This window comes from Saccostrea cucullata, unplaced genomic scaffold, assembly GCF_032062105.1.
Source record: "Saccostrea cucullata isolate Sc308-1 unplaced genomic scaffold, CSIRO_AGI_Scuc_v1 ctg1850, whole genome shotgun sequence".
NCBI classification, from domain to species: domain Eukaryota; kingdom Metazoa; phylum Mollusca; class Bivalvia; order Ostreida; family Ostreidae; genus Saccostrea; species Saccostrea cuccullata.
This window is the reverse complement of record NW_026921361.1, coordinates 110,804-137,990: the sequence shown is the minus strand read 5'-3', so window position 1 is coordinate 137,990 and position 27,187 is coordinate 110,804. Positions and strand designations below refer to the sequence as shown.

The 27,187-nt window shown below is 32.7% G+C and overlaps 2 protein-coding genes and 1 pseudogene across 2 annotated transcripts; 2 read left to right on the top strand and 1 right to left on the bottom strand.

Moving 5' to 3' along the window:
• Positions 1 to 429: 429 nt before the first annotated feature.
• LOC134259821 (coadhesin-like) lies at positions 430 to 4,182 on the top strand (the record flags this gene model as incomplete). The annotated part of the gene is made up of 5 exons (XM_062742422.1): positions 430 to 529; positions 682 to 873; positions 1,017 to 1,208; positions 1,676 to 1,867; positions 3,905 to 4,182. Coding segments are annotated over 5 exons (954 nt in total), but the record flags the coding sequence as incomplete, so codon positions are not given.
• A 2,908-nt stretch (positions 4,183 to 7,090) lies between these two features.
• LOC134259814 (coadhesin-like) lies at positions 7,091 to 13,145 on the top strand. The gene is made up of 6 exons (XM_062742417.1): positions 7,091 to 7,149; positions 9,867 to 9,980; positions 10,224 to 10,270; positions 10,448 to 10,639; positions 12,247 to 12,435; positions 12,856 to 13,145. The coding sequence occupies exons 1-6, from the start codon at positions 7,094 to 7,096 to the stop codon at positions 13,110 to 13,112; spliced, it is 855 nt and encodes a 284-aa protein (XP_062598401.1). The 5' UTR covers positions 7,091 to 7,093; the 3' UTR covers positions 13,113 to 13,145.
• A 689-nt stretch (positions 13,146 to 13,834) lies between these two features.
• Positions 13,835 to 20,154, bottom strand: LOC134259820 (uncharacterized; annotated as a pseudogene).
• Positions 20,155 to 27,187: the final 7,033 nt, after the last annotated feature.

Sequence of the window (27,187 nt, the reverse complement as noted above, 5' to 3'; positions counted from 1 at the left end):
ATTACGTTCGTTAAGATTTTTTTTATCTGGAAAAAAGAAGAGAAGTTTTTTTTTTTTTGAAATTTAAATGCAAAATTAAAAATGAATATACTAGTTAATATAAATTGAGGAAATTATTTTTTTTTATGATGCAGCTCACCATATACATTTGTATACTATTCAAACCCTTACATAAAATTTACAAATCCATAATTTCAAAATTTCTGAAATGGAATCATAAAATCTGAGATCGTTCTGAAAGAAAAAAAATATTCAGAAGCTTAAGAAAGTTACGCTTTATGATGCCATTTTCAAAAGTCTTTTGTCAGGTTGTCTGTCACTTTTTATACTCTACATGTATCATAGCTCTATTCTGTACTCACGCAATATTTGCCTAGATCTTAATATCTTTGGACTTTATTTGAAATAGCTCACTAAATATAAATATGGATTGAAAACATCATTATCAATTACTTTGGTTTTGAATATATTTTTAATCCCAGGTACAGAGCTGATGCTAGTTATGCAACATGTACACGACACTGTTCGGGTAAAAAAAAGAAGAGTTTTTTTTTTTTAAAACTTGCATAATATATAAATTAGTAATTTTACATTTATTTAAATCATCAATATTCCATATATACGTATATACATGTAATTATAGTTGGTTTAATTAAACGTACAAATTTGTTTGTGTGCTAGTCAACGGTGAATGGAATTCTTGGCATCCATGGGCTGTATGGGGGTCTTGTGACCAAAATTGTGGCGGTGGTACCCGTGAGCGGTATGCTATTCGTTATTGTAATAACCCAACACCGAAAAACGGAGGAAAACCGTGCCCAGGATCTAATATCAGGAACCAAAAGGAAAAGTGTAACATTCACCCGTGTCCAAGTACGTGTAACAATTTTCAAAAAAAAAAACCAAACAAACAAACAAACAAACCATCATTGACATCAAATATCAGTATATATAGTTTCTATACATTTTGTATTTTCAACATTTTAACAACAAGTAATATGTTGAATGTGATATAGGAGATGGTGGCTGGAGTTCTTGGGCTCCCTGGGCAGAATGGGGGTCATGTGACAAAACTTGTGGAAAAGGGATTCAAACCCGGAGAAGTAGACGACGGTGTGATAATCCCACTCCCAAATACGGCGGAGTGAATTGTCCCGGGTCAGTGGTCAAAAGTGAGACTAAAACATGCCTTATCCGAGGATGTTTAGGTATGTTCTACTCAAAACTTCAAATATTTGCAATAAAAATGTTGTATGTAAACCAAATATTAAAACACATTTTGTGAATATTTTCAATCGACTGCATGATTCCCTGTCGTAGCTAAAATACTTATGACGAGTTTCAAAATTCTCTCTCTCTCTCTCTCGTAGTTCAGCGCGTTTTTTAATCGAAAAGTAAAAGGTGATATTTTAAGAGAAGAGGAAAAGAGTTATTTAGCCAAAATTTGAAAACATAATTACATGTATTAACACAAGAATTTCTACATAAATATGTTTATATTAATACACATAAGAGGAATTTGAAAACCATTCAAAAAGAGTCCCAAGACTTTTTTCTTTGTTTTGACCTTTTCTCTGACGTCACATGGTAACCTTATTTTAAGCTGAAAGCGAGGGATCTCTTCACTGATATTCAGTGGTATTTTCTGACATTCAGTATTTTATTTTATAAACAGTGAACGGTGGATGGAGTAACTATGGCCCCTGGAGTACATTCAGTAAATGTACAAAGACGTGTGACGGCGGTGGAAAGACGAAATATAGATACAGGGAATGTAACAATCCTAAACCACAACATAGCGGACGAAGCTGTCCAGGGGAATCAATCCTAGCGGAACATCAACCATGCAACACCGATCCTTGTCGAGGTAAATATGTAGAATGAAACATATGGGGATAACGAACAGTATTCAAGATAAAAAGTCCAAAAACCATACAAAATAGGAGCAGAGCAAACACCGATCTCCAAAACATCAGAGGTGGGATCAGGTGCCTTGGAGGAGTCAGCATACCCTGCCTACCGGTCACACCCTCCGTGTGCTCCTTGTCATGATAGGGCAATAACGGAAAAATCCGTCGTCGTCAATTCAGTGTGTAAATAATGGATTTAAAATTAGTATGAAAAACGTCATTCAGCATTTGGCTCAATGAAAAATTGTATTTGCTTTCAAAGTCATTCTATCGACCACAGAACTTACGAAATGATGACTTTAAACGAGACTGTTGATATTCTTGTTTCATCAACTTGTTTGCCAATAATTAACCTCGTTTTAGAAATCGTTCATACATAGAGCATGCTGTTGCGTATCGAATCAGCTGAGATATATAAACTCCGTATGCAGGTGATGAAGGTATATTGTTGCATAAGTAAGGGAAGTTGACGAAAGAAAAGTTAAAGTCATCCTGTTTTATCATAGAGCTTGGTTGTTAGATAACCATTAACGTCTTTTTCAAGTAAAACATCCAAATATGAAACAGATGAGTCAGACTCTGAGGTATCTTTTTAACTCAAGCTTACCAGGATATATCGTAGCGACATATGAATGGAAATTACCATTGTTAATTGACAATACTTCGTCGATATATCTAAATGCCGAGTTGAAGGCCACGGCAAGTGTTTGTTGTTTTTTTTTTTGCACAAATTCTGCTTCACGGGAATACAAAACTAAGTCTGCTAATAACGGGGTGCAATTGGTATGCATAGGAATTTCAATAGATTGCTGGAAGATCTGGTCTCCAAACACAACATAGATATTGTCAATCAGAAACTCTCTCTCTCTTTATCTCTCTCTCTCTGTGTCTCTCTTTTTTAACAAAATATTTTTGCAAATGACCAATGACAAGGTAAGTAAATCTGCGAGTCCCATTTTTATTGAAAAAGCAGCTGTCAAAGATATCGAAAAGCCTGGATTTTAATTTATCGTGGGGGATGGTTGTGTATAAAGTTGAAAAGTCAGGTTTTTAAGCTGTTGATGTTGGTAAAATATTATATCAAACTGTCTAAAAGTTCCTTTGAATTTTTAAGTATCCACATTTGATTTACACCATTTCTTGAGTATATTGTTGCACAGTACTCTTGAAGTTTCCAATTTACCAATTTACCAATTTATTTATAGAGTCAATGTTTATCATAGGCGTAGTTACAACTTCAAAGTTAGGGTGAAGTGGAGGTAATGTGTCTCCCAGTATGGCGTCAAATTTTTTTAGCAATATAAAAACGTATTTAACAAAATACACTACGAGTATAAAATATAAAAATATTATATGGCCATCTTAGTCGAAGCTCAAGTGAGCTTTTCTGAACACAATTTGTCTCTCATCCATCTGTCCGTCTGTAGACTTTTAACATTTTTGACTTCTTCTCAAGAACCTATGAGCCATTATCAAACCAAACTTGCTACAAAGAATCCGTGGGTAAAAGGGGTTCATGTTTTTTGTAAAAGGTCATGCCTTCTTCCAATGGGAAATAATTGCATGATGGTGAAAAACAAATGGCATATTTTAAACAATACCCATAAAATCATGAAACCCAAGGGAAACCTCGACAATCAAAGTTCTACAAAGGAATATAGAGAAAAATATTCTCAAGAATCATGATTTTTGACACTTTGACACCGACTTTATGTTACCTTTGATGAATACATTTGAATGACGTCGACATATATATGATAGGAAGTTCATACGTGACACAATACGCCTTAAATAATGACATTTCATCCACTAAGAGAACGAAAACGGAGGACCAAGATTATTAACATTTGCTTGCTTAATCTTTTTGTCAGTTGTGTTTTGAGGATGAAATAAAAATATAGCTGTGTGTAATACAAATAATAATGAAAATTTGATTGACAACGCGCAATCGATTATTGTTGGTAACTTTCACCTTTTACTTATATATTCTGCAGGGAACTTGGAAAAAACTACGGCATCAATCATAACTAAAGAAAACGTTGATTTATCTAACAAAACTGAAAACGGAAGCTCTGACCACAAAGAAAATGGGTTAGATGCTTCTGATCCTGGTAACGACTCGGTTAATGGAAATGCGACATCCACAAGCGAAAATTCTCAGAACAACAACAGCAGTTCTGAGATCGAGGTGACCACATCTAGTACGACAACTACATCAGAGAAAACAACAACTACCACAGAAAAAAACAACAGGAATGACAACAAACTCTGACAACTGAACGCAGGAGTACAGCATGTCATTTTATCTGGACGCTCAGCTGTAGAAATAAATATCTGAGATTTTGTGTTTTTGTATTTTTTAAAAAAATACGTGTTTTTTCTTAAATTTTACTAAACTAGCATATATAGTTTGCTCCATGAGCTTTTGAGCAGATTTTGGTCTAGTCTTTTATTTCTAGAATTCTGCATTATTTAAGTTCTAACATTAAATCTGGATTCTACAACTAAACTATATCCAATGAAAAAAATCGCGATTAAATTCAATTAAAAAAGGATTAAGCCAGGAACTACATTATGTGGTGGAAGGTTTTTTTAATGAAGAAAACGATCAATTTTCCCCCTAAACTGTGAAGTTTAGATTCCTATTTTTTCATATTAGTTGCACATAGAGTTTTGTTTTCATTGAAACGTTATATGCTGGTTCTGAAATATATGTTTTATTATTTCTTATGAATTCTTTTATCATATTGCGACAAACACAGTAAATATATTCTAAAAGTCCAGGGAAAAATTGAGCCAATTTTAGCATAAAATTGGCACCTGTTTAGTAATATCTAAAAAATTACAGCATACACCCCACTTTTGTTTTTCTTTTCTGAATATATAACTTAACTTTGATCAATCTACTTTAATTCAGCAAAAGTTTAAGACTTTAAAATATTTTCTTGCTTGTTAAATTTTTAATGCCAGAAAAATCAGATTTTGTGAGTGCAGAAAGGTCAAATACTTGATTATGCGAAGCAATTTGACACTTTTTCTGAGTCATAATTTTAAAGTTTTTTTAAAAAAATAGGCTAATAGTTTATGTAGTTCAATGATTTATTAGGACATAATATTGGGGGGAAAACAAGATGTGATTTTTTTTTCATTAAGACTCAAATTTCAATGCAAAAAAAGTCATATTAAAGTACTGTGGCACTAAAAGAAGCATATTGACCCCATTTTTAGTTTTTATTTTTAATTAGGCTATATGTGTACAAACGAAAAATATACTTGACACGAAAGTTTAAGACTTTGAATATCGGGATCCAACTTCGTTAATGCAGCAACCTCGTGTTATTTAAATCTATTAGGCTACATTTTTGAAATCTAGGTTTACAATTTTATTTTTATTTCCACGAAATTGAAATATAAGGAATCACTGTCTAGTTAGTAGAGTATACCAGGGTCATTAACAATGGTTGGAAACGTGGGATAAATTATGCATAATGGGCAAAGCCCAGCTATCGTTGATGCCCTGGCATACTCAACTATCTAAACAGTGATTCCGTAAATGAATGGCATCAAAAAATTATTAGATCAGAAACACACGTCAAACCTGTACAGCTGCAATAAATATTTCACTGTAGAATCTAAAACTTATTTAGACCATATCGATGTGTCATTTTTAAGACGTCTAAACAGTGTGTATTTCCTGAAAAAGCTGATAAATATACGCATCCGCTTATATAGCCAAATGGAACTGTTCCAAAGAACTCTCCACAACATTTACACTCCTTGATTCTACTGATAAAGGAATGAAATAGACAACTGATTTTGTTATTTTAAATTCATAAAAATTAATCAATATATTTAACAAAGTTATAAATAACTAAAGGGTATTTTAATCCAAAGAAACTGATATTGTCTGCATTTCATGCAATCGATACGCAATAAAAAATGACTATGGAACAGCGAAATCGCAATATGGTTACCTAATTCGTTTATTATAGAGGAAACAATCGTCCGTATTTTATAGCACTTGGTAGAATAGAATTACAGTCCTTGATGTCGTGAATGATGCAGGATAACCTCCTCGGTTTCAAAATGTCTGAAATATAAAAGCCGATGCTTATATTTCAGACAACATTTCGAGCCAAACACATTCACGATAACAAGGTCTTTATTTCTGGAATATTATTTTCAATTCTTTCATGTAAATTAGTTGAATTTGATTCGCCGAGAAACTTTGTTAAAATACACTGTAACCCGCTGAATGATGAAGCCACACCCTCCAGCGTAACAATAGGCGATGTTGCTTGACGATAAAAATATATTATATAAATATTGCATGTAGTTGAGTGTAACATTGAAAATTTTCACCCCAAGAAAACCATTGTCAACCGAGGCGCAGCCGAGGTTAACAAGAGTTTTCGAGGGGTGAAAATTTTCAATGTTACACTCAACTACATGCTATATTTATTATACTGAATGTTTTATACAAATACATATAACAGTGAACCGTGCGCGCATCAATTCTGCGCAGTTGCTATTTTTTGGAATATCATCCGTGGTCAAGCACTGTTGACTGTTGCTACGCTGGAGGGCGTGGCTTCATTATTCAGCGGGTAATAGTAAGCAAATGTTTCTCGACCAATCAGATTCAACTAATTTACATGAAAGTATAATATTTCAAAATAGTGACTGCGCGGAATTTATGTGCACAGCACAAGATCGTTGAATCGCAAAAGCCAAAATAAAATGTTTTTCATCCTCGATATTAAATAGAATTTAAAATCACGTTAATCATTTTTGATATTTTATAAAATTTAGCTCACTACTGTACAAAGATTTAATAATGATACAGATATACTTACCGTAAGGAAGGGATTCTGGTTATGGCAATTTTCTAGCTGACGTTTCATTAAATGTAACAGATTTAAATGAAAGGTTGTAATTTACAGACACTCTCATAATGAAATATACATGAATGTGTAACTTTTTGCAAACTCTTGATTATAACAAAAGCACCCACGTTATGTAATATTGACAGAGGATATTATAAATTTGCAGATAATTGGTTCTAAGTTATTTTGAATTGCATGTGGGTATGCTTATACAGTAGTGATAGATTTAAAACGGTCTGTCGATGTCTTTATATAAACTACATCTAAATGTACACGTACACACAACCAGATATGAAAATGAAGCTGTTGTTCGTCTTTGTAATTTTTGGCTGCCAGATTTATGTGGAGGGAAGGTAACATATATTTTTATGGTTGATTAGGCCTTTTTGTACATGTTATGGTATATTTTGATGTAAATGATAATGACGACGATGATTATAATAATGATTTTTAAAACAACAGTCACTTAATATTAAGTAATAATTTAAAATAACTTTAAAAAAATACATTCCAACTAATTAAAGAGTATTTATTTCACACTTGGAAAACCACAGAAATTGTCAATCAAGACTTAGATTTCATTTCAGGTAATTGCTCTGCAGAATAGCTCTCCAAGGGTTAAATGATATAAGGATATAATTTTTCCATAAGAATATACAAGACAACTCATGATATTATGCCAAAGTTTAGATATGACCAAATTTTTACAAGCTTAAAGGGGGAGGAAATAAGCACCTCCCTCAAATTTACTTAGTCTTAGAACCCCTGTCAATCATCTGAAATTAAGCCTGCGATTGCATACTTTGATTTGATTGACTTTTAGTTTGTGTATATCTTGTGTACCTTGTCTGAAGTTCGTACCGACCATCGAATTAACATTCAGGCTTTTGATGCCTACCGCATATGCCAACGTGATAAAGAAGCTGGCAAAGCGTTCTTGTTTAATTCATAAGAATAATGGCATAAATATAAATAATCCATCAAATAATTAAATAAATGATAAAAAAAAAAGTAATGCCTATATTTTATAATTTCAATTTTTCAATTACAATCGATCATTTTAATTTCTTAAAGCATGGGTTAACGCATATTTATTCCTCCATAATTAACACAATAAACCGACCCGCGTTTGAAGCTAGTATCATGGAATTAAATGAAATTATTTTTTAAAACAAGAATGGCAACATTGTAACTGTTTACATTGTTCAGGAGTCAAGTGAAATTTATATTTATTTATAAGACAAATTTGTACATGTCGCTAATTCTTCGAGACATGGTGAGGAAGTTACGTTATATTTAACCAGTTTTAGAAGAGATGGTAATAACATCTTGCTTTGCATTTAATTAATATTTGAAATTATGAACCCCGAAAGAAAAATGTATGATGCTGATGTTTCCATTCCCGTTTCACCCACAGGCCTAGCTGTCAGGGAATCTTCTCTGATCTGAACCCCTGGCCATTTTTACAGACCATGCGTTATGGTAAATAATGTAGGGTTTATCTTTAAAAAAAATATTGATTTAGACGATAATATTTCTGAGCAATTTATTCTCAGAACATGGTTCTAAGTTTAATTGTTATTTACCGAGAGACTTAATTATGACCCACTTTCTCTTTTCGTTTTGCGCACACAACATGTAATTTGAATTACTTCCCTTTTTGTCGCCAGGTTATAACGACAGATTTTTGTGCTACATGTATTACCGTTATAACATTTGATTAACAAACACGCAGTGATATTGTCAAATTATTTAAAATATTAATTTTAAAAGAAAAAATTTTAGAAGGATTCTGTCCGCAAAAAAAATGCTTTATTTCATGCATTTCAATACACATGAAAAAAAAAACGGCTTCGTTTTACAATGTCGTAGGAAAACGCATACTGGTAATACCCCCCCCCCCCCCCCCGTAAATCTGGAAATTTTTGCTGTAGATAAATTTTTAACAAAATTTGCGAGTGCATTGCCTTCGCAAAAATATTTTTCTTAAGAATAGATCACCAATAAGAAAATGTAAACAAACCAGTGGTCATTCGCAAAATTTTGAAACGTAAAAATTAATCAACAGCATTTTGACCCGAATTCGCAAAATAAAATCGACGTAAAAATTTCCAGGTTTACGGTAACCCACTCAGGTAACATCCTGTGTATATAGGTAGTATACACAAGTTAGCGTCGTTCCCTCGGGGCTTCTCAGCCGCTTCGATTAAGCTGCACCCCACACCAAACTTACCTGAGGAAAACTGTACGGTTGAAAACCTCGGCCTTTAAATAAACTTGCGATTCTGTTTGCCTAGAAACGAAGTTGTCAATCAATCAAATAATTTATCTATCAATTTATTTTCTCAAAGCTACCTGTTTAAATGTTGTATATGAGGCTCAAAACATATCGATTGAAGCATATATATATATATATGGGTATCCATGTAAAAGTGAATTTCTTTGTGCTTTCTATATATATATATATATATATATATATATATATATATATATATATATATATATATATATATATATATATATATATATATATATATATATATACTGAGTATATATATATGCACATTTTATACAGTTATTCAAGCAAAAGCAGTGGTTTAGCCCAGCTAATGGGAAAATGGACCGAGAAAGTATTGGGTGAAACGAAGGGTTAATATTAATCATATTCAAAACTTACCATCCAAATGTAGTGTTGATTTCGAGTTCGTCAAACAACTCTCAAGGAGCAAGGGTAGTTCCACAATAAAGGGTCAATTTAAATAGGAGTAAATAGAAGAAGAATATGGAGATAACGAACAGTATTCAATCTCAAAGTCCATAAAACAATACAAAATAAGAGCAGAGAAAACACAGACCTCTGAAACATCAGGGGTGGGATCAGGTGCCATGGAGGAGTAAGCGTCACACCTGTCGTGTGCTCCTTGCCATGATCAGGAAATAACGGAAAAATTCGTCGTCAATTCAGCGTATTAATAATGGACTAACAATTCCTTGAACTATTCAAGGGAATCGACGCTACGGGACTGTGGTCCATAGGCTATAAACCTTTTCTTTCCTTTTCTTGTTACAGTTGCAATGTCCATAGTGGCGAGGAACACTACTCCTGTACGAAGTATTCTAGTGTCAAGTATTCCTACACAGTTCCCTGTGGGTTTTGGCACTGGCTAAGATGTTTCAGAACAAAGTAAATATATTCAAGAATCATGGTACTAGTATTTTATATGCATAATTAATATCATGTTTGTAAAGTTATACATATTAAATATCATAATTGAAATTACATACAGAAAAGATTCTAATTTTAACAAGATTATAATTTTAACATAGCAAATATAGAGTGTACTAAAATAAAAACTTTACGTGTAATTACTCTGACAATTTGAACACAACTAAACATCTAACTGATTTTTTTATGATACAACTCCAGATACAGCAGCACAGCGCACCAGAGCTTGTGTTCAAGAAAGTGTACAGGTATCTTAAAATTATTATCTTTGTTTACATTAATTAACTGATCTTCTTTACATGTACTATGTAGAGATATATTATGCAGTCTTACTTGAAAAATATTTTGATTTGAATCCTTTATACCTTATTCATATGATTTATCTCTAATAAATTAATATTCACTTTCTTCCCATACAAAATTAGTCGATGGTGACTGGTCTACATGGCAGGCTTGGGGTAGCTGGGGGTCTTGTGACCAGACGTGTGGAGATGCAATAAGAATACGATATAGTGTGCGAAACTGTAACAACCCAGCCCCTAAAAATGGTGGTAAAGGTTGTCTGGGGAAAAATACAAGAAAAGACACGGAAATCTGCAAATTGAAGGAGTGTCCAGGTAGGAATGATTTTCGTAACAAATGGCAATCAGAAGAATGTGCATATGACATATTATTATATGAATAAATCTTAAAATCTTCTTACGTCATTGCAAACAGACAATAATACAAATATTAACACGGAAAACCTTGTTATTATCAAGTATTAACAAGTGATATGATAATACAACATTATGTTGGTTGCCTGACAGTGAATGGCAATAGAGGTATGTGACAGACTTGGGGGCGGGTCAAGTAGCATGAGTTGTAGAGAGGGGATACATACACAGGTCAGTTCAGGATGATGCTTCTAGACAATACAGTGAAAATTGCGCTGTAATCGAATTCGTTCAGGCATGTGCCATGGTTTTTTTCTTTATTCTATTCCCTGCTGTCATAAGAGCTCAGGTACAATAATTCACATTTAGTTTCCGTCCATTCGCCTGTCTGAAACAAAAACTTAAACTTTTGAATGGAAGAAGATAGGTTCTCATATTTCACATCTTATGACATGAGCTTTCCAATATATTTTATACCATGACCCTTGATCTTAATTATGATCTTTACCTACAGGTTAACCTACATGTACTTTAGAAAAATGGTAATAACTTTGGAATGAGAATGACAGGGCTTTGATATACAGTGTATTACATGCCTGCATTACATGTATCTGTGACAACCTTCGGAATGAAATATGGTTTTTGACGTATTTACCTTGGCCTGAAAGACTGATGTCGTTTTCTTACGGAATCACTGTCTAGTAAGTAGAGTATGCCATCAACGATAGTTAGACACGTGGGATAATTTGCATAGGGGGCTTCGCCCGTTATGAATAAATTAACGGGTATCCCACGTTTCCAACTTTAAAAAAAATGTCCCATAATGATGTCCCATGATGTAAACTTAGTACATTCCGAGGGTTGTCAAAGTTACATTTAATGCAGGTATGTGATTCCTTATATTTCCATTTCATTGTGAAATAAATTGTACATTTAGATGTTTAAAATATAGACTAATGATTTCAATTACACGACACCTCCCATGTCATTTCAATAGTCCTCGCCCACTGATGTCAAACACAAAGACAGTCGCACGAAATTTACATGCATATTTGGCCTCCTTAGCTCCTGACCTATCGATTTGCCTAATTTACATTTCGGTAGAATTATCAAGAAATCAACTCCACTAACTTTTAAAGAGTTATCACAGAGAAAATAAATGGAAATGGAAATACATGTATATAAATTTTAATATTGGCCATATCTTTTATATCACAATATACATGTATTTCCTCATTAGCTTTGCACTTTTAAGCGTCATGGACGAACAAGTCAGTTACAATTTGCCACAAATTATAACATCCCAACAAATTGGACCAATTTTTTTCTGAACCTTTTCCTTTAAATCAAAACTTCCAAAAATATTATCATAACATATTTTAAATCATAGCATTGGTGCAATTAAGGCTGGGTCTTTATATGTACATGTACTTGTAATACCAACGGCGGGCTTAAAATGCTCATTATACCAGGGAAAAAATGTCTAAATAAATAGAAAAAAAAGGATTTTGTCGTTAAAGAAAAATATATATCATTAAAATTTATTTTTAACCGGAACTGGATTATAGTGAACGGTGGATGGAGCAGCTACGGTTCTTGGAGTAAACCTGAGTGTCCAGTTACTTGCGGGGGTGGTCACAAAACCCAATACAGATACAGAGCATGTAACAATCCCATACCAAAATATGGCGGACGAAATTGTTCCGGGACTTCTGTGTTAACGCATACAACGCCGTGCAATACAAATCCGTGTGAAGGTATTCATGATTTATTTATAAAGAGAAAAGGATATTTGTATCTATTTTATTTTACTACTATCTCGAATTTAAACATTTTAACATTTTGAAGTCAGCTTGAAAAAAATCGATTTTATAAAGAATGTTCTTCATCTTTAAAATAAATTATTAAATGCTATATTGCCAGCATATTTCCGGGACATACTTTTAAATAAAAGAAAGCGTGTTTTGACAATAGGGTTGAAAATCAATTTCTGTGTAAAACATATGCCCAGGCATTGATCACAATACTTATCTTAGTCACATTGACCATGGCGTTCTTTAGAAGATTTTATGTAAATATTTTATATATATTCAATGACAAATTTTACTCTTTTATATTACTTCCCATATACATTGTACTTCGATCCATTCAAAACATATTTTTTTCTTTTTCAACAGTTTCATCCATTGGAAATGAGACTGTTTCTTCCACAAACGAGACGGAAAACGAAAGTTCTTCTTCAAAAGAAAATGGGTTTAACATTTCTTCTGATACTGGAAATGACACAGTCTCTAACATTACAAATCAAACGTCTGGTGGTTCCCTTTCCAATCAAGTCACCATTAATGCAATCACAGGAACGCCTGATGATAGGGGACCAACCACACCAAGGGCGGAGACGAGCAGCAAGAACGAGAACCAGACAGAAGAATAGATCATATGCATGGAAATATGTCCAGAATTGATCAGATTTGATCTAGACAATTTGAAAATTGTTTGTCGTAAACCAAACGTAAGATCAATAAACATAGAATTTTTCATGAATATGATAGTCATTTCTACCACTCTCTCTTTCTCCCATCTCTCCTACCTCTTGCGTACATCTACCTGTTAACTCTCAAATCTCCTAAATCTCATTCCCTCCTGCATATCTCTCCCCCACCTTTATTTTCTCTCTCCCAGGCTCCCTTTTCTCGCTCTCTCCCTACTGTCTCCCAAACTCTCTCTTTGCACACCCCTCTCTCTGTCACTTCTCTCTAACCTTTATCTCTCTAAACTCTCTCTTTCTCTCTCCCATCTCTCTCTCCCACCTCTTTCTCTCCCATATAGTGATGATTAAAGATATGTGATAGATTTATATATTGCAGTTCTTTATCATTAAAATGCTTTGACGATATCCCCTTCCAATGATTGAATTTGTAGAATAAACAGGTGAAAGAAAATTTTGATTGATAAACTAGAACAACTGTTCTCTGATTTCAGAGGATTCCCACATTTGGTGTCTGCACTAACACTGATAAAGTCAGAAAACTTTACAGTCCATCATTGTGTGTACTGTTAATTTTTAATCCAAAGACTATATTCATGATATTAGAGATATTAGTCGAAGAATTTGATAGAAGTGAAAAACTGAGATGAGTGGTCATAGCAGATCCTTTATGGTACACATTTAGATGATGTTGATCCGTAATTTAGAGAAACCTTCAGTGCACCATAACAAATTATAAAAATAACACTTTCTATAATTATTTCTGAATAATTAATTTTTAAATTTAACTATTTTAAAGAGCAAAATGCAAATCATTACAAATCCAATGATCTTTCGTGAATACATTAATTTCCACATTACTTTTATGACTATTGTCAACATATAAAGAAAAACCAAAAAAATCAGCTCAGTAACCTAAACTGGATAATAGTGAACGGTGGATGGAGCAACTACGGTCCCTGGAGTAAATCTGAGTGTTCAGTGACCTGCGAGGGTGGTCACAAAACAAAATACAGATACAGAGCATGTAACAATCCCACACCAAAATATGGCGGACGAAGTTGTTCTGGGACTTCTGTATTAATGCATACAAGGCTGTGCGATACAAAAAATCCTTGTGACGGTATTCATGATTTATTTTACAGAGAAGAAGCTACTTATATCTATTTTTTTAATCGAGAACTTAAACATTTTTTTTTTCAATTTGAAATCAGTTTGAAGAAGACTATTCAAAAAAAGAACTTCTTTGAAAAGAATTATTAAATGTTATCTTATAAGATGTTACTGTATACAGGGAAATTTTCGCCCCCGTTTATATCTTCGCCCCTTTCGCCTTTGTCACAAGTGAACGAATTTAAAATGGGGCGAATTCAAACAACAGATTATTTTATTAAGATTTCTTAAACTAAACTGTGATAGAGCGAATTTAAAATGGGGTACGGTAAAATCGTTTGTAAATGTAAAGGGCGAAAATAGCCCTGTATAGAGTATTAAAAATGTGTTATTTATGGTCATATAATGAATTATGAATTAACCTATATTTTTTGGTTCTTTAAAAGGAAAAGCAATTATATTGAAAACTATAATATTGGTGAGTATATGTAATTACCAATAATTGAGAGATGTTATATCTTAATATGTGATTCATTTCAGTTCGTTATTTTGAATAGTCAATCAGGGAAAAATAAATTTGGTAGTGATATACATCCATTCATTCAGAAATATTCTGTCATTAAATGGAAATTATGTAATGCAATGACAGACATATTATAAATACATGGGTCTGCTTACCTGTAAGTGATGACCAGGGATTGCCTCATGAATAAGAAGAGCTATAAAGTCAATGTTAACACTGAAAGAGTACAATAGAGTGACCATTATTTCTTTATAATTAAAAACCCTTTGGCAAGCAAAATCGCAAATGCATAGAGATGACGATTTGTTTGTTATTTTGAATTTTAAAAAAATTTAAGATTAATTATCATTATTAAAAGTGCTAGTTTAAAACCCGATTTGATCTCCCGATAACTTTAACAATGATGTAAATGAATAACTACAATTATACTGTTCCTTGGTCATGGAATTTGAAAAGATAAAATATAGCAATCTAATTAAAGTCAGATCTTTGTAACGCTCCAAAATTCTGATGTATCTGTACAGCGACCATCAGAATTTCAGAGCGTGATAAAGATCTTATTTTAATCAGATTGCAAAATATTGCTGCCTCTGGACATTAAGCTTGGTGAGACTTTTCCAAAGTGTGAGTTCTAATCTACAGAAGGGTAAAAGAAACTTTGTAACTTTTTAATAACATTCAGCTTTGCTGATAGATTAGCCATCTAAACATGTAGTAGGGAGATAAGTTAGTAAATTATGAAAATACATGCATCATTTTTCCGCTTTAAATGAATAGCTAGTTAACTCAAACATACGATTTATTGGGACGGAAAACATTGACTAGGAACACCCCTGGGCGTGATCCATCGGGGGGTCCGGCTAAATACTGACCACTCGTCCCGTCTATTGAGTTTGGCTTAACACTAAAGAATACCACAAAATAAACAATGATATAACATTTAAAATGAACTTTTGTGATAGAAGTAGATTTTCTTACTCAAACTTTCTGACCCAATATTACTTGATATCAAGCTTTCTAAACTGTTTGATTTAGAATTATACACATATATAAAATTGCTTACTCTATTGGCAGGTTAGGTACGTCTTTAAATAATCTTGACAACTTAGGTTTAATTTCATTTTCTGTTGCATTCTGGAACCACTGTATTATCTCTTCCTGTTGAAAAATTGAATGTAACCTAATTGTAACGTTGCAAAAATATTGTTAATTTTTTAAAAATAAAAAACCTATTGTCTTACGCCAGTTTTTAGATAATTATTGGATCCTTCTTGATCTTGTCGAAAAACTCTTTTATGGATCCCACATGATTTGATTTCATCATAATCTACATAAAAAAGAAAAATGAATATGAAAGTAATAACTATAAATACGTGTACATGTATGTTGTTTTTTTAAATGAATCACACATTTTTACCTTTCTCATTTCTGATGAAATTCTGTCTACTTCCTGTAAACCCTTCTGATGGACTTCTTCCGGTGACAAATCCAGAGAGAGGTACCAGCGTAGACATTCTTTGTAGAACTCACCTCCATTATCCCAACTATTTACCCCATAACCACTTCTTACATGTTGAAAATATACCTTTCAAATGCATCAAATTTAATCCTTATTAAATAACAGTTGCAATTCAAAAGTAGATAGGATTTCATATAATGAGTACTGAAATATGTTCACTTACTGTTTAAAAATATGTCTTAAGGTCTCTGTATTTTTGGATGATATTTTGAACCGCTGACTTTGCTCTTTCTCTCATTTTAATCCTGCAATATTTGTAATTATTTTGAATGAATAGCTATATATTATTTTAGGTATTAACATACCTTATTTCTTGTGCTTAGTGTATATCTCATTTTCTTACATTCAGCTTCGAAGTATATTTATCAGATATAGAATTAAACAAAGAATACTAGCCATAGGATCGACTAACTAGCGTTAATTATATATTTACATATATTATATTTCCAAATATTATGAATACATTACGATTATAAATTTGTGGAAAGGGTATTTTCCGAAAATACCGGCAAATAAAAAAAACAAATAACAAAAACTAGGTATTATGAAAGGTACTAAACAAACTAGTTTTAGTAGGTAAAAAAGGCCATCCTTTGAATTTTTGTTATTTTAAAGTCAGACCTACCTTGCGGACGCATATAGAAAAAAAAATCATTAGGTATATCCACAATACTGTAAACGGTAACATAATCTCGACTACAATTTTACCTAAATCCAAATACCTAGTATACATTGTAATTTGAAAAAAAAATAAATAGGAAATTAAATCATTGTAACTTAAGTTTTGTATAACGTCTTGGACTCTTTATGCATAGCTTAACCTACTTCGTAGATTCTTCAACAGTTTTCAGATTTGTCAATTTTTCCTGAAACGGTTTGTAGAGAGGAAAGTTTGTATCAGTCACATTAGTAAGAATCCGCATCTATTTGACCAGGAATTTTGTTCTAAAATGAAGGAAAAATACAGATAAAATAATCAAATACTCAAACAACCTAAATTGTATGAAATGTGACCATCTTTTAAAAAAATCTCCAAAACAACCAACCATTCCTTTCTTGTGGAATTTTTCTCACACTTCCGGGAAACCAACAACTATCTTTTATTAATAAAATCTCTAAAACATTTTAAACCTGACGATCAAACACACCTATTCAATTATATATGTACTTATTTGTATTGAATACTTACCACAGAAACATTATGATACGTGTGACGTTTTTCTACAGCTTTTTGAAATAACAGTTTCCTTTTTTCAATCTAGAAGAAGAATTTCAACATGCACTTTAATATGTATGAAAAAAGTAAAATGACAAGAACAAAATTTTAATGAGTTACTTCTTTTGATAATATAATTCATGAACCATTTAAAAAAAAGAAGATTTGAAAACTTAACTTTCTTTGTGATTTTAAGCAATGACCATTTGATATTAAGTTATAATAAAAATTATGCAAAATATAGAAAACATGAATGTTAGTTATTATGTTACTTGAAAACAATTGATACATGCACGATTACAAGTAACCGTTTTCATAACTGATAATGAAATTTCTTATACAAAAGTAACGATTTGTCATTTTGTGTTTCGTACTTGATTGGGCAACAGCTCTAAGACCCTGACGTAGTTTTCATAGTCGCCTACAGTGTCGAATGGAGTAATGCTCGGAAGATAAGATGGGTCAACTTGTGGTCCTTCCAGAAAATTAATCGGGTTGAGGATACTGTAGCTGTTAAGTTATACATGTTTAAAAAACTTCAAAATAGAATGTTATAAATTTTTAATGCTGTAAAGTTTATACATGTAGAATAACTTCAAAAAAGAATGTTATTATTTTTTTTTTAAATTACAATGTATATTCAATCTAATTTTATTTACATTTATAATATTGCTTTTGGCGACTTGGGCAACTTGTATTTTTTGCTATCTGTTCCTGTTCATCTATGATTGTTTTGACTGTGTCGTTTGTAAATTTTTGAACATCTTTAGCTTTCTATTTTCTGGACAGTATCTAAATGTCAGTCTATTGAATATGTTATTTTTTCATTCCATGAAAATGTTGACTGAAGACAGGGCCAAAGTTTTCACAATATTAACGTAATCTCTTACAGCCTTCTTCTAAATCTAGTGAATATATCTGATGATTCTAATTCCTTTCTACCAGAAGTTGACATTCTAATTATTCATTGAGTACTAAGGCATTAGTCAAATTACCAAAAACTCAGTCTGAAACTTTTTTAGAAAAAATAAATTTACGGGACAAAGGCACAATAAACAGTTTCTGTAAATGCGCATAACTGATATCTGACTCAGTTATGAAGTGTCGTAACTATCATTTAGTTAGAAGTACCACAATTTTTTACTCATGGAACTTACTGCCATAACCATTCAAGGTTCCTTAATTATCGTCTAACGCAATATGTGACCTTATGCTGGGCGCTTGGAGAGGGAACAGATACTATCTTACTTTTGTCACGGTGTCGGGAGTGAGAATTGAGCCCGGGACTACCTGGCAAACACCTAACCACTAGCCTACTAATAATTGCCAAGTCCATTTTTATTTTTTTTGAAAGTGTCATTTCGTTAACAAAATTGGTGAAAAGGACTTTTGTAACCGAAAGAAAACTTATAAAAAGAACAGTCAAGGTTTTTACATACTCTTTCCTTCTGTATCCTCTAATAAGCGTTGATATTGTGTCGTTGAAGATATCATAATCGGTCTTTTCTTTCGGTGAAAGTTGGGTATATGTAATCAACTTCAAACGATTTGTGAAGGCTCTGGTATTTTTTCTATTTTGATAAAAATTGAAAATAATCTATAAAATGTGGATTTTATATTTACACTTATTTTTGTATATCTTGGACAATTTTAACAGTTTCAGAAACGCAAACATGCAAGACCTTAATTCTTTCTCCACAACAATAGTATAAAGCACACTACAATGATAACATACGTATTCTTCATCAAATCCAGAGTATAAAAACCGTTCTAGTTGGTCGTTATATTTGTAGATGCCTAAAGAGGTAGGATATTCAGGCGATTTCTGTAGCCGCCATTCCCCGTACTCTTTTTGTAGGTCATCAAGATTGGATGATAAACATTGCCCTGAAAAATGAAATATCCTCTTTTATGTTTCTATTCACAGAGTCATTTTGATAATCATTTACTGCTTAGAGGACAAAAACTAAAATCTACAAAAATAATACTTGAGCCTTTATCTGGAAAAGTGTCCAAAATAAGTGCATTATCTCATTGTGACGTCATAAATCAATTATGCTTACATTATTTTTTTTTTAATTTTAAAGAGATATATAGGAATACCGGTATATAGAAAATAAAAATAGAAAATACATGTAGTAACATTTCCAAGGATGATGTTAATTTACGATGAAGTTTGAGGTCAGACAGGAAAATTGCTTTCAGATGATCGGAGAATAGGGAAAATAATTTTGCTTATTGGTTGATTTCTCCGTCTATGCCAATCAAAGCGATGGCCGATAAAGAGTATACAATTAGATTGAGTTTGAACATGTTGACATTACAATTCCCAAAAAAATTATTTAAATGTCTGAATAAATAAGACCAGTGACACTCCATACAAGTTAACAATTGCAGTGTATTATTCAACGTGAAAATAAGTCTGAAGAATTGACATGATATAAAACACACTCAAATTGTGACTTTAACATTATGTCATTCTATTACGTACAATCATACATTGATCTCGGTCTAAGAAAATAAACGGAAATAATAACTTATTAAACATTTCCGAAGAATTACCTTTTCCGATTAGAAATAATATGAACATCAATATATGCTGCCATTTTTTCTCCATCTTGAATGTGACAAAGTGTTAGAAACTCCTTTAACAAAATTAGAATACATCCATCACTGGAACATACTAAAAAGTTTTTCTTAGTAGTAAAATCAAAATATAAGGGGATAAATAATGGGGCTATTTACTGAGAAAACAATAGAAGGATAATAAGGGGATGACCCGGGTTATACCCATCTACTGTAAAGCGAGGGGTGAGAGCAACGGGGCAAGGTTAAGGATGACCTCTTCGTGACCTGAGTGGACGTCTCGCCGATGTAAGGTCTATTGTATGAGAAGACAATGAGTATGTCAATGGGTTAGTAATGTATTTGGTTAGGGTGAAGGAGCAACCAATATAATGAAATGAACAGAGGTCATTTTCTGGTATAAAATAGTTTTAATATTTAAAGAATAGGCAAAAGATTGGTATTGGTTTTTAATTGTATTTGTAACAGATTTCCCTCTTACCAAAACAACCCACAAAGATTGGATCTCCCCAGTTTCTGCCTTAAATATTACTTAACATCGTCTCCGGAATAAGAAAACCCACAATTAAAGTATTTTGTAGCACCTAACATCGGGTAAAGTTACAACTAGTTGTAAAATAATGAAAAGAAATTGATTGATAAACTAGAATGAAAGTTCTGTGGTGTCAGAGGATTCCAATATTTGGTGACTGTACTAACACTGATAAAATCAAAAAACCTCCCAGTCCATGACTGAATGAATTGTGATGCTACATATATGGGTATGTAAACATGTACGTACATGTTGACCTGTTATTGAAAAATGTCCCCCGACATCATTCTTTTCTTTGAATTTCATTGGTAATACACCTATTAAATTCTTTTGATGTAATAGATTTAGGTACAAAAAGGATGAATTTTGATGTTCATGCACTGTGCCGTGCAAAAGACTCACTGTCAGTCACTAAGTTATGAACAAGTATACACTCGAGGCTAGCTGAACTGCTATCGATAGCATAAAGACTTATATAGTATTAAACCTGTGCTTAAGTGACGAGGACTGAGAATTTGCATAAAATCATTGAGTAGAAGGTTAGGGGGAGATAACTTGAACATTATTACAGTAACATTATGAAAAACTCGTGAATGTTGGATCATTTACCTGAAGTAAGCCGTACATAATCATTACGTAAAAGAATTTTATCAGAGAACTAATTGTGAGTTTGTAAACAGATTTTTTAACGGAATAAATGTATGCATACCTTTTGGACATGCAAAGGAAAACTTAAAACTTTTATGGGATATAATAAATTAACTTTACTGGACCTGGCCATAGGTCATTAAAATGTTAGAGACTGGCGTTGCTTCATATAAGTTCCTATGCTGGTAATAAATGAAACTGGACAAACTTTCAAAAATGATTGTCGGCAGTTAATAAAAAGTACTCAAGGAATACATGTATCTGTTGCTCTTTTATTGACTGAATAAAGCCTTATTTAGAATGAAAGCCCGTTCTTGGGTGATGAGGACTGAGAAATTGTATAAAACCAACAAACTGAAAGTTAGGGGAAGATCACTTGAGCAGTATTAATGCAAAAGTTTCGAAAATAAAGTTCACGCAATAGAAATAGGCATTTTTATTGCATGTAACCATATTTGATCGATTTCAAGGCTTGTAGTTTCATTCAGGGTTAAAATCTTTTACCTTTAAAGCTGTATACTTAATTCTAAGTGGTTTGTTAATTGGGATGAGAGGGAAATGAGGGATGCATGATACTGCACAAGTTACAACATCAGCATGATAGTAGATTGTAATCATTGAAAATGCTTTACTTGGAAGAATCTCTTTTCCGGCGATTGGTACTGTAGAATTTACAATACTTAGTAGGTGAAAGAAAATTTTGATTAATAAACTAGAAAGAAAGTTCTCTGATTTCAGAGGATTCCAATTTTTGGTGTCTGCACTAACACCGATATAGTCAGAAAACTTTACAGCCCAAGACCGCCTTAATTGTGATGCTACAGATATAGCTACGTGGACGTGTATCTTGACCTGTTACTGAAAAATGCCCCCCCCCCCCCCCCCGACATCGTTCTTTCCTTTGAATTGCATTGGTTATTCATCTATTGAATTCTTTTGATATAATAGATTTAGGCACAAAATGGCTTGATTTTGATTTACATGTACTGTGCCGAGCGAAATGCTGGAAACCTGGAGAGCACCAGAGCAAATAGATTAAAGAACAAAGTACGGTATTGGCCAAAAAATGCCGGCTGTCAGACATGCTCCGTTCAAAACATTTTAAAAAGCTTAGAATTTTTAGAATCAAATGATATATAATTTATATACCTGACTTAAATGTATGCATTGGAAAAATAACGCTGAATACAGTACCTTTTATAGCAGAACGTCGAGATTTTACGAAGAATTTTGACGCGACGTCATGAATACGTTAAACGTGTAGTAAGCCGCGTAAGCGTAAATTGAAAATTCTAATTAACTCGCTAGGATACAGTTTATACTACACTGTAAATATAAATTATAAATTTAAGAAATGAAGTTGTTGATTTATTAATACGTCATTATTGTTTTGTTTTTATAAAATTTATTATCGTTATTACTTACAATGTAATCCTCCACAAAAGTGTCTATGCTTTAGTCGATTAGAATTAAATCCAACAGAGGAACGGGGAGAAAAAGAAATAAACAGTTTTTTCTCTTTGAGATTTGTTTTCTTTTTATTGCATTGATTTTACGGGTTTAATAATTTATTTAGCTATTTCTCTTAAATAAATTGAGAAAAAATCTTTACATCAGATCTAGTGAAAAAACGTCCTGATGGAAAAAAAAATCAACGTTTCCCGGCACTAAAAAAAAACACAACAAAAACAGTTCTTTAGAATTTGGTATGGTATGTAAGGTGCACGAACTTTTAAAAAAGCTCGAATGTCAAGATAATTATAATTTATATTATTATCATAATTATTGGAACAGTAGTTTAGAATACTATGATTATATAATGTAGAGTAGAGACCACCCTCTAATGGTCAATTTGCCAATAAAGATATTACATCATATAAAGAATGCGAGGGATTTCGATCCCGATTTAAAAAAATATCAGCACAGTAAACTTTTCAAATTAGTTAATGAGTACATTAAAACTGATTGTTTTCTGTGATATATTGAATATTTGAAATTTAAATATACCCCCCCTCCTTTTCTGAGTTTAATGAGTTCATATTATTTATTATGCCTTACACAATATTTGGGGGGGGGGGGGGTTAATAAGACATGTAAAATGAAATCTAATAAGACTGAAAACGAATCATCAGTAAAAGTTTTGATTAAAAGTTTTGTTTGGAGGGGGATAAGGGGGGGGAGGGGGGGGGTTATAAATCGGACTCGGTTCTGACTGAATAATATAAAAGGCATTCTTTCAATTTGCTTAAAACGTTTTAAACACCTGTTCCGAAATTATTATTGTTTTAGTATTCAAAAGACTACTCTACTCTTTTCTCGCTTGAAAAGCTCTCTACACTTTAATTTATAAGTCCGTGTAAATACTTACATGTACGTATAAGAGTCATTTCTATGTATATTTACATATTCAATACATGTTGATAATAATGTCGGATAAGTATAATCGTTTGTGAATTTTTTTTTCAGAATCCCCACTGATCACAAGTCAGAAGCTGCTGAATGTCGCGATGATCAATGTCAGATTTTCAAAATTCCCTAATATGCACATATCATTGTAAATCTTTTTTTTTTTGTTACCAAATAACCACTGGTTTCTAAATATATATTAATTTTCTGTAAACATGTAATTTATGACTTTGCATTGGCTTCGGAAGCAAATAAAAAGAGGGGTGGGTGGGGGTGGGGAGGGCTACGTGTAAGAAAAAAAAATAGCCCCCCCCACAAAAAAAATGACAAGCAAGAAAAAAAAGTTTTGTCCATTGTCCAAAACACGAAGAACCTATTTCGTTGGGGGGGGGGGGGGGGGGGGGGGGGGGGGGGGGGGGGGGGGGGGGGGGGGGGGGGGTTAAAGGTTCGAACTTCAGTACCGAGACTTTTTCCAAACAGCACTACTTTCCCAATTTCAAACCTATACTGTAACGTGTCTGTGGAAAGTGAGGGAGGAGGGGCTTAATTTAACTTACACAGTAATGTTCAATGCAGAAAAATATTTGCAAAAAAATATAATAAATAAACATTTGAATTTGTATGCGCTCTATCGTACTATTTATGTGCACACTACATGTATCTAGTATCTATTATTTTCTTGGATTGGTTGTGTTTTTTTATTTTTTGATCTGCTCTCAACGACACGCTGCCAAGATTTACAGCATGTATATAATATTTATATTTCACAACTAAAGGCTAAAGTAAAGCAATACTTGATCTGACAAATTAAATGTTGAACCATACATGTACCTTAATGCTACATTTAAATGTTATCGTAAAAGTTTATTCAATGTATGTACATTTTATTGTATTTTTAATGGTTGTCATGATTGTTCGGAGGTCACACTATACTTAAATGACTAGTATTAAAGACATCAACACATTGAGGAAGACTCGTAAATAGAGAATAATACATACCATTTTCCATATCACATCCTGTATCAGCCCGAGACACCAATATCAGCCAGAGGGCCGAAGGCCCGAGGGCTGATATTGGTCGAGGGCTGATACAGGATGTGATATGGAAAAGGGTATGTTTTATTATATTTATTACATACTTAGTAATAAAATACAGTTGAGAAGAAAATAAGTAAATAATCATGCATGGACTTCTTACATACATGTACATAGTCTAATATCTCATAAGATTTGGGTTTGTTTCTATTTCTATTTCAATGCACTTGATCCGTAATTTGAAAATATTCTATAGTATTACATGTATTTGTAAATTAAGATTAACCTTATTTTCAAAAAGTTAAAATTAAGAGAATATGAACCCACCAAAAATTGTGTATGAGTACAAGTGCTGTTATTGTGGTTTAATTTACTAAGGGTGTGATATTGACGTCACAATAGCCGTATCAGCCCTGCAGGGCTGATATGGATTTGCAGGGCTGATACGGATATCAGCCCCGCAAATCCATATCAGCCCTGCAGGGTTGATACGGCTATTGTGACGTCAGCCATATCGCATATGCAAAAAATCTGTATTTATTACCAAGTGTGTAATAAAGGAAAATATAATTATACTGGAGGTACATGTATCACAGATTTTTTAAATTATTCTTGTAATAATAAGATTAAAAATTATCGTGCTATTTTTGTGAATGATATTTTTGTGCTGCTATTCAATGCTACATGTACAGCCGACGGACACTTTACGTGTATGCAAGTGCATACGATGTACAGACAGCATAAGCAGCATCTTTTACTGCAATTTATACTTTGTTTTCAATATATTTTATGTATATTTAGAGGTATTTATTTAGTTTACTAATTCCAGTGATGAGACTTGAAATAAAAAATCTCATTCTGTGTAAATTAAGCGTCATTAGCATCGAATCAAGAACATTGCGTCGGTAGAATATCTTTTTCCGTATGCTAACTTTTGTAAAATTCATATTGATCACAGGTAACAACCAACACTATTTTTATAGTGTAACTAAGATATGTAATGACGAACTTATATGCGGAGTACAAAAGTGGTTGTTGCATGTGAAAGGGTCTAATTTCAGCAAAGATTACTCATTTTTCAGCATAATTTAACGATTTTGCGCAACCATTCGATGTTTAGCGCGTATCAGTGACGTCATAGTTAAAAATTACGTCATTTTTGTACCTGGAGAATTTACTTCGCATCTTCCTTACTTCAATACATTACATCAAACAATGATACAAAGAGGATTAAAATATCGTATTATTTGCGGCGAATTATTGCTAATACCGTATTTTGTTCTTAACACTCTTTTAAAATCATTTTAAAATTTAGAAATAAAAAAAGCTCCTTAAAAGAGCAAAATGCAAATCATGACACAATGAATCTCTGCATAACTTTTCTGACCGTTAATAATAGAAAGAGAAAAACCGAAAATCAGCTCATTATCTCTAACAGCATAGTAGAGACGTCCGGAAAAGGGATATTGACTAAGTGCATCGACCATTTTCTGGCAGAGGCATCAACATTCTATCAGAAAACTGATTTTAAGATTTGCAAACATGTTATATGCATGAAATTGATAAAATAAGGGGTGTGGTTAGATGCAATATCTCCATGGAGCATGTTATCTCTCCAGGTTTGATAGGCCTTTATCAAAGGGTACCGAAGACTGGTGAATCACCTTGATTCGTGAGTAGAACTCACTATCTCATAGGTTGTGAGCAAGTACACACTCAAGGCTCCTGAACTTCGATCGCAGGCATAAAGACTTATATATAGTATTAAACCTGTGCCTAAGTGACGAGGACTGAGAATTTGCATAAAATCATTGAGTAGAAGGTTAGGGGGAGATAACTTGAACATTATTACAGTAACATTATGAAAAACTCGTGAATGTTGGATCATTTACCTGAAGTAGGCTGTACATAATCATTACGTAAAAGAATTCTATCAGAGAACTAATTGTGAGTTTGTAAACAGATTTTTTTAACGGAATAGATGTATGCATACCTTTTGGACATGCAAAGGGAAACTTTATAATAAATCAACTTTACTGGATCAGGCCATAGGTCATTAAAATGTTAGAGACTGGCGTTGCATCATATAATTTCCTATGCTGGTAATAAATGAAACTCGACAAGTTAACTTTCAAAAGTGATTGTCGGCAGTTAATAAAAAGTACTCAAGGAATACATCTTTTATTGACTGAATAAAGCCTAATTTAGAATGAAAGTCCCTTCTTGGGTTTTGACATATATCAAATTAAAATATATGTTTAATTGAAATGATCTTTTAAAAAAAATCAAAATCCTTGAAGAACATTGTATTAATGTATGTAAGAACCTTAATTTTTTTTTTTTTAATCAAAATGAAAATCGATTTTTTCTCGTAACAGTTTGGATTCTTGATTTTAGTCAACGTAAAATTTCAAACACCTCACCGACGTCGATCAATTTGTTT

Coding starts and splice junctions, on each gene's coding strand:
- LOC134259814 (XM_062742417.1), top strand. CDS start 7,094: ATGAAGCTGTTGTTCGTCTTTGTAATTTTTGGCTGCCAGATTTATGTG. Junction 7,150..9,866: donor CAGATTTATGTGGAGGGAAG/GTAACATATATT, acceptor TTCTTGTTACAG/TTGCAATGTCCATAGTGGCG. Junction 12,436..12,855: donor CAATACAAATCCGTGTGAAG/GTATTCATGATT, acceptor CTTTTTCAACAG/TTTCATCCATTGGAAATGAG.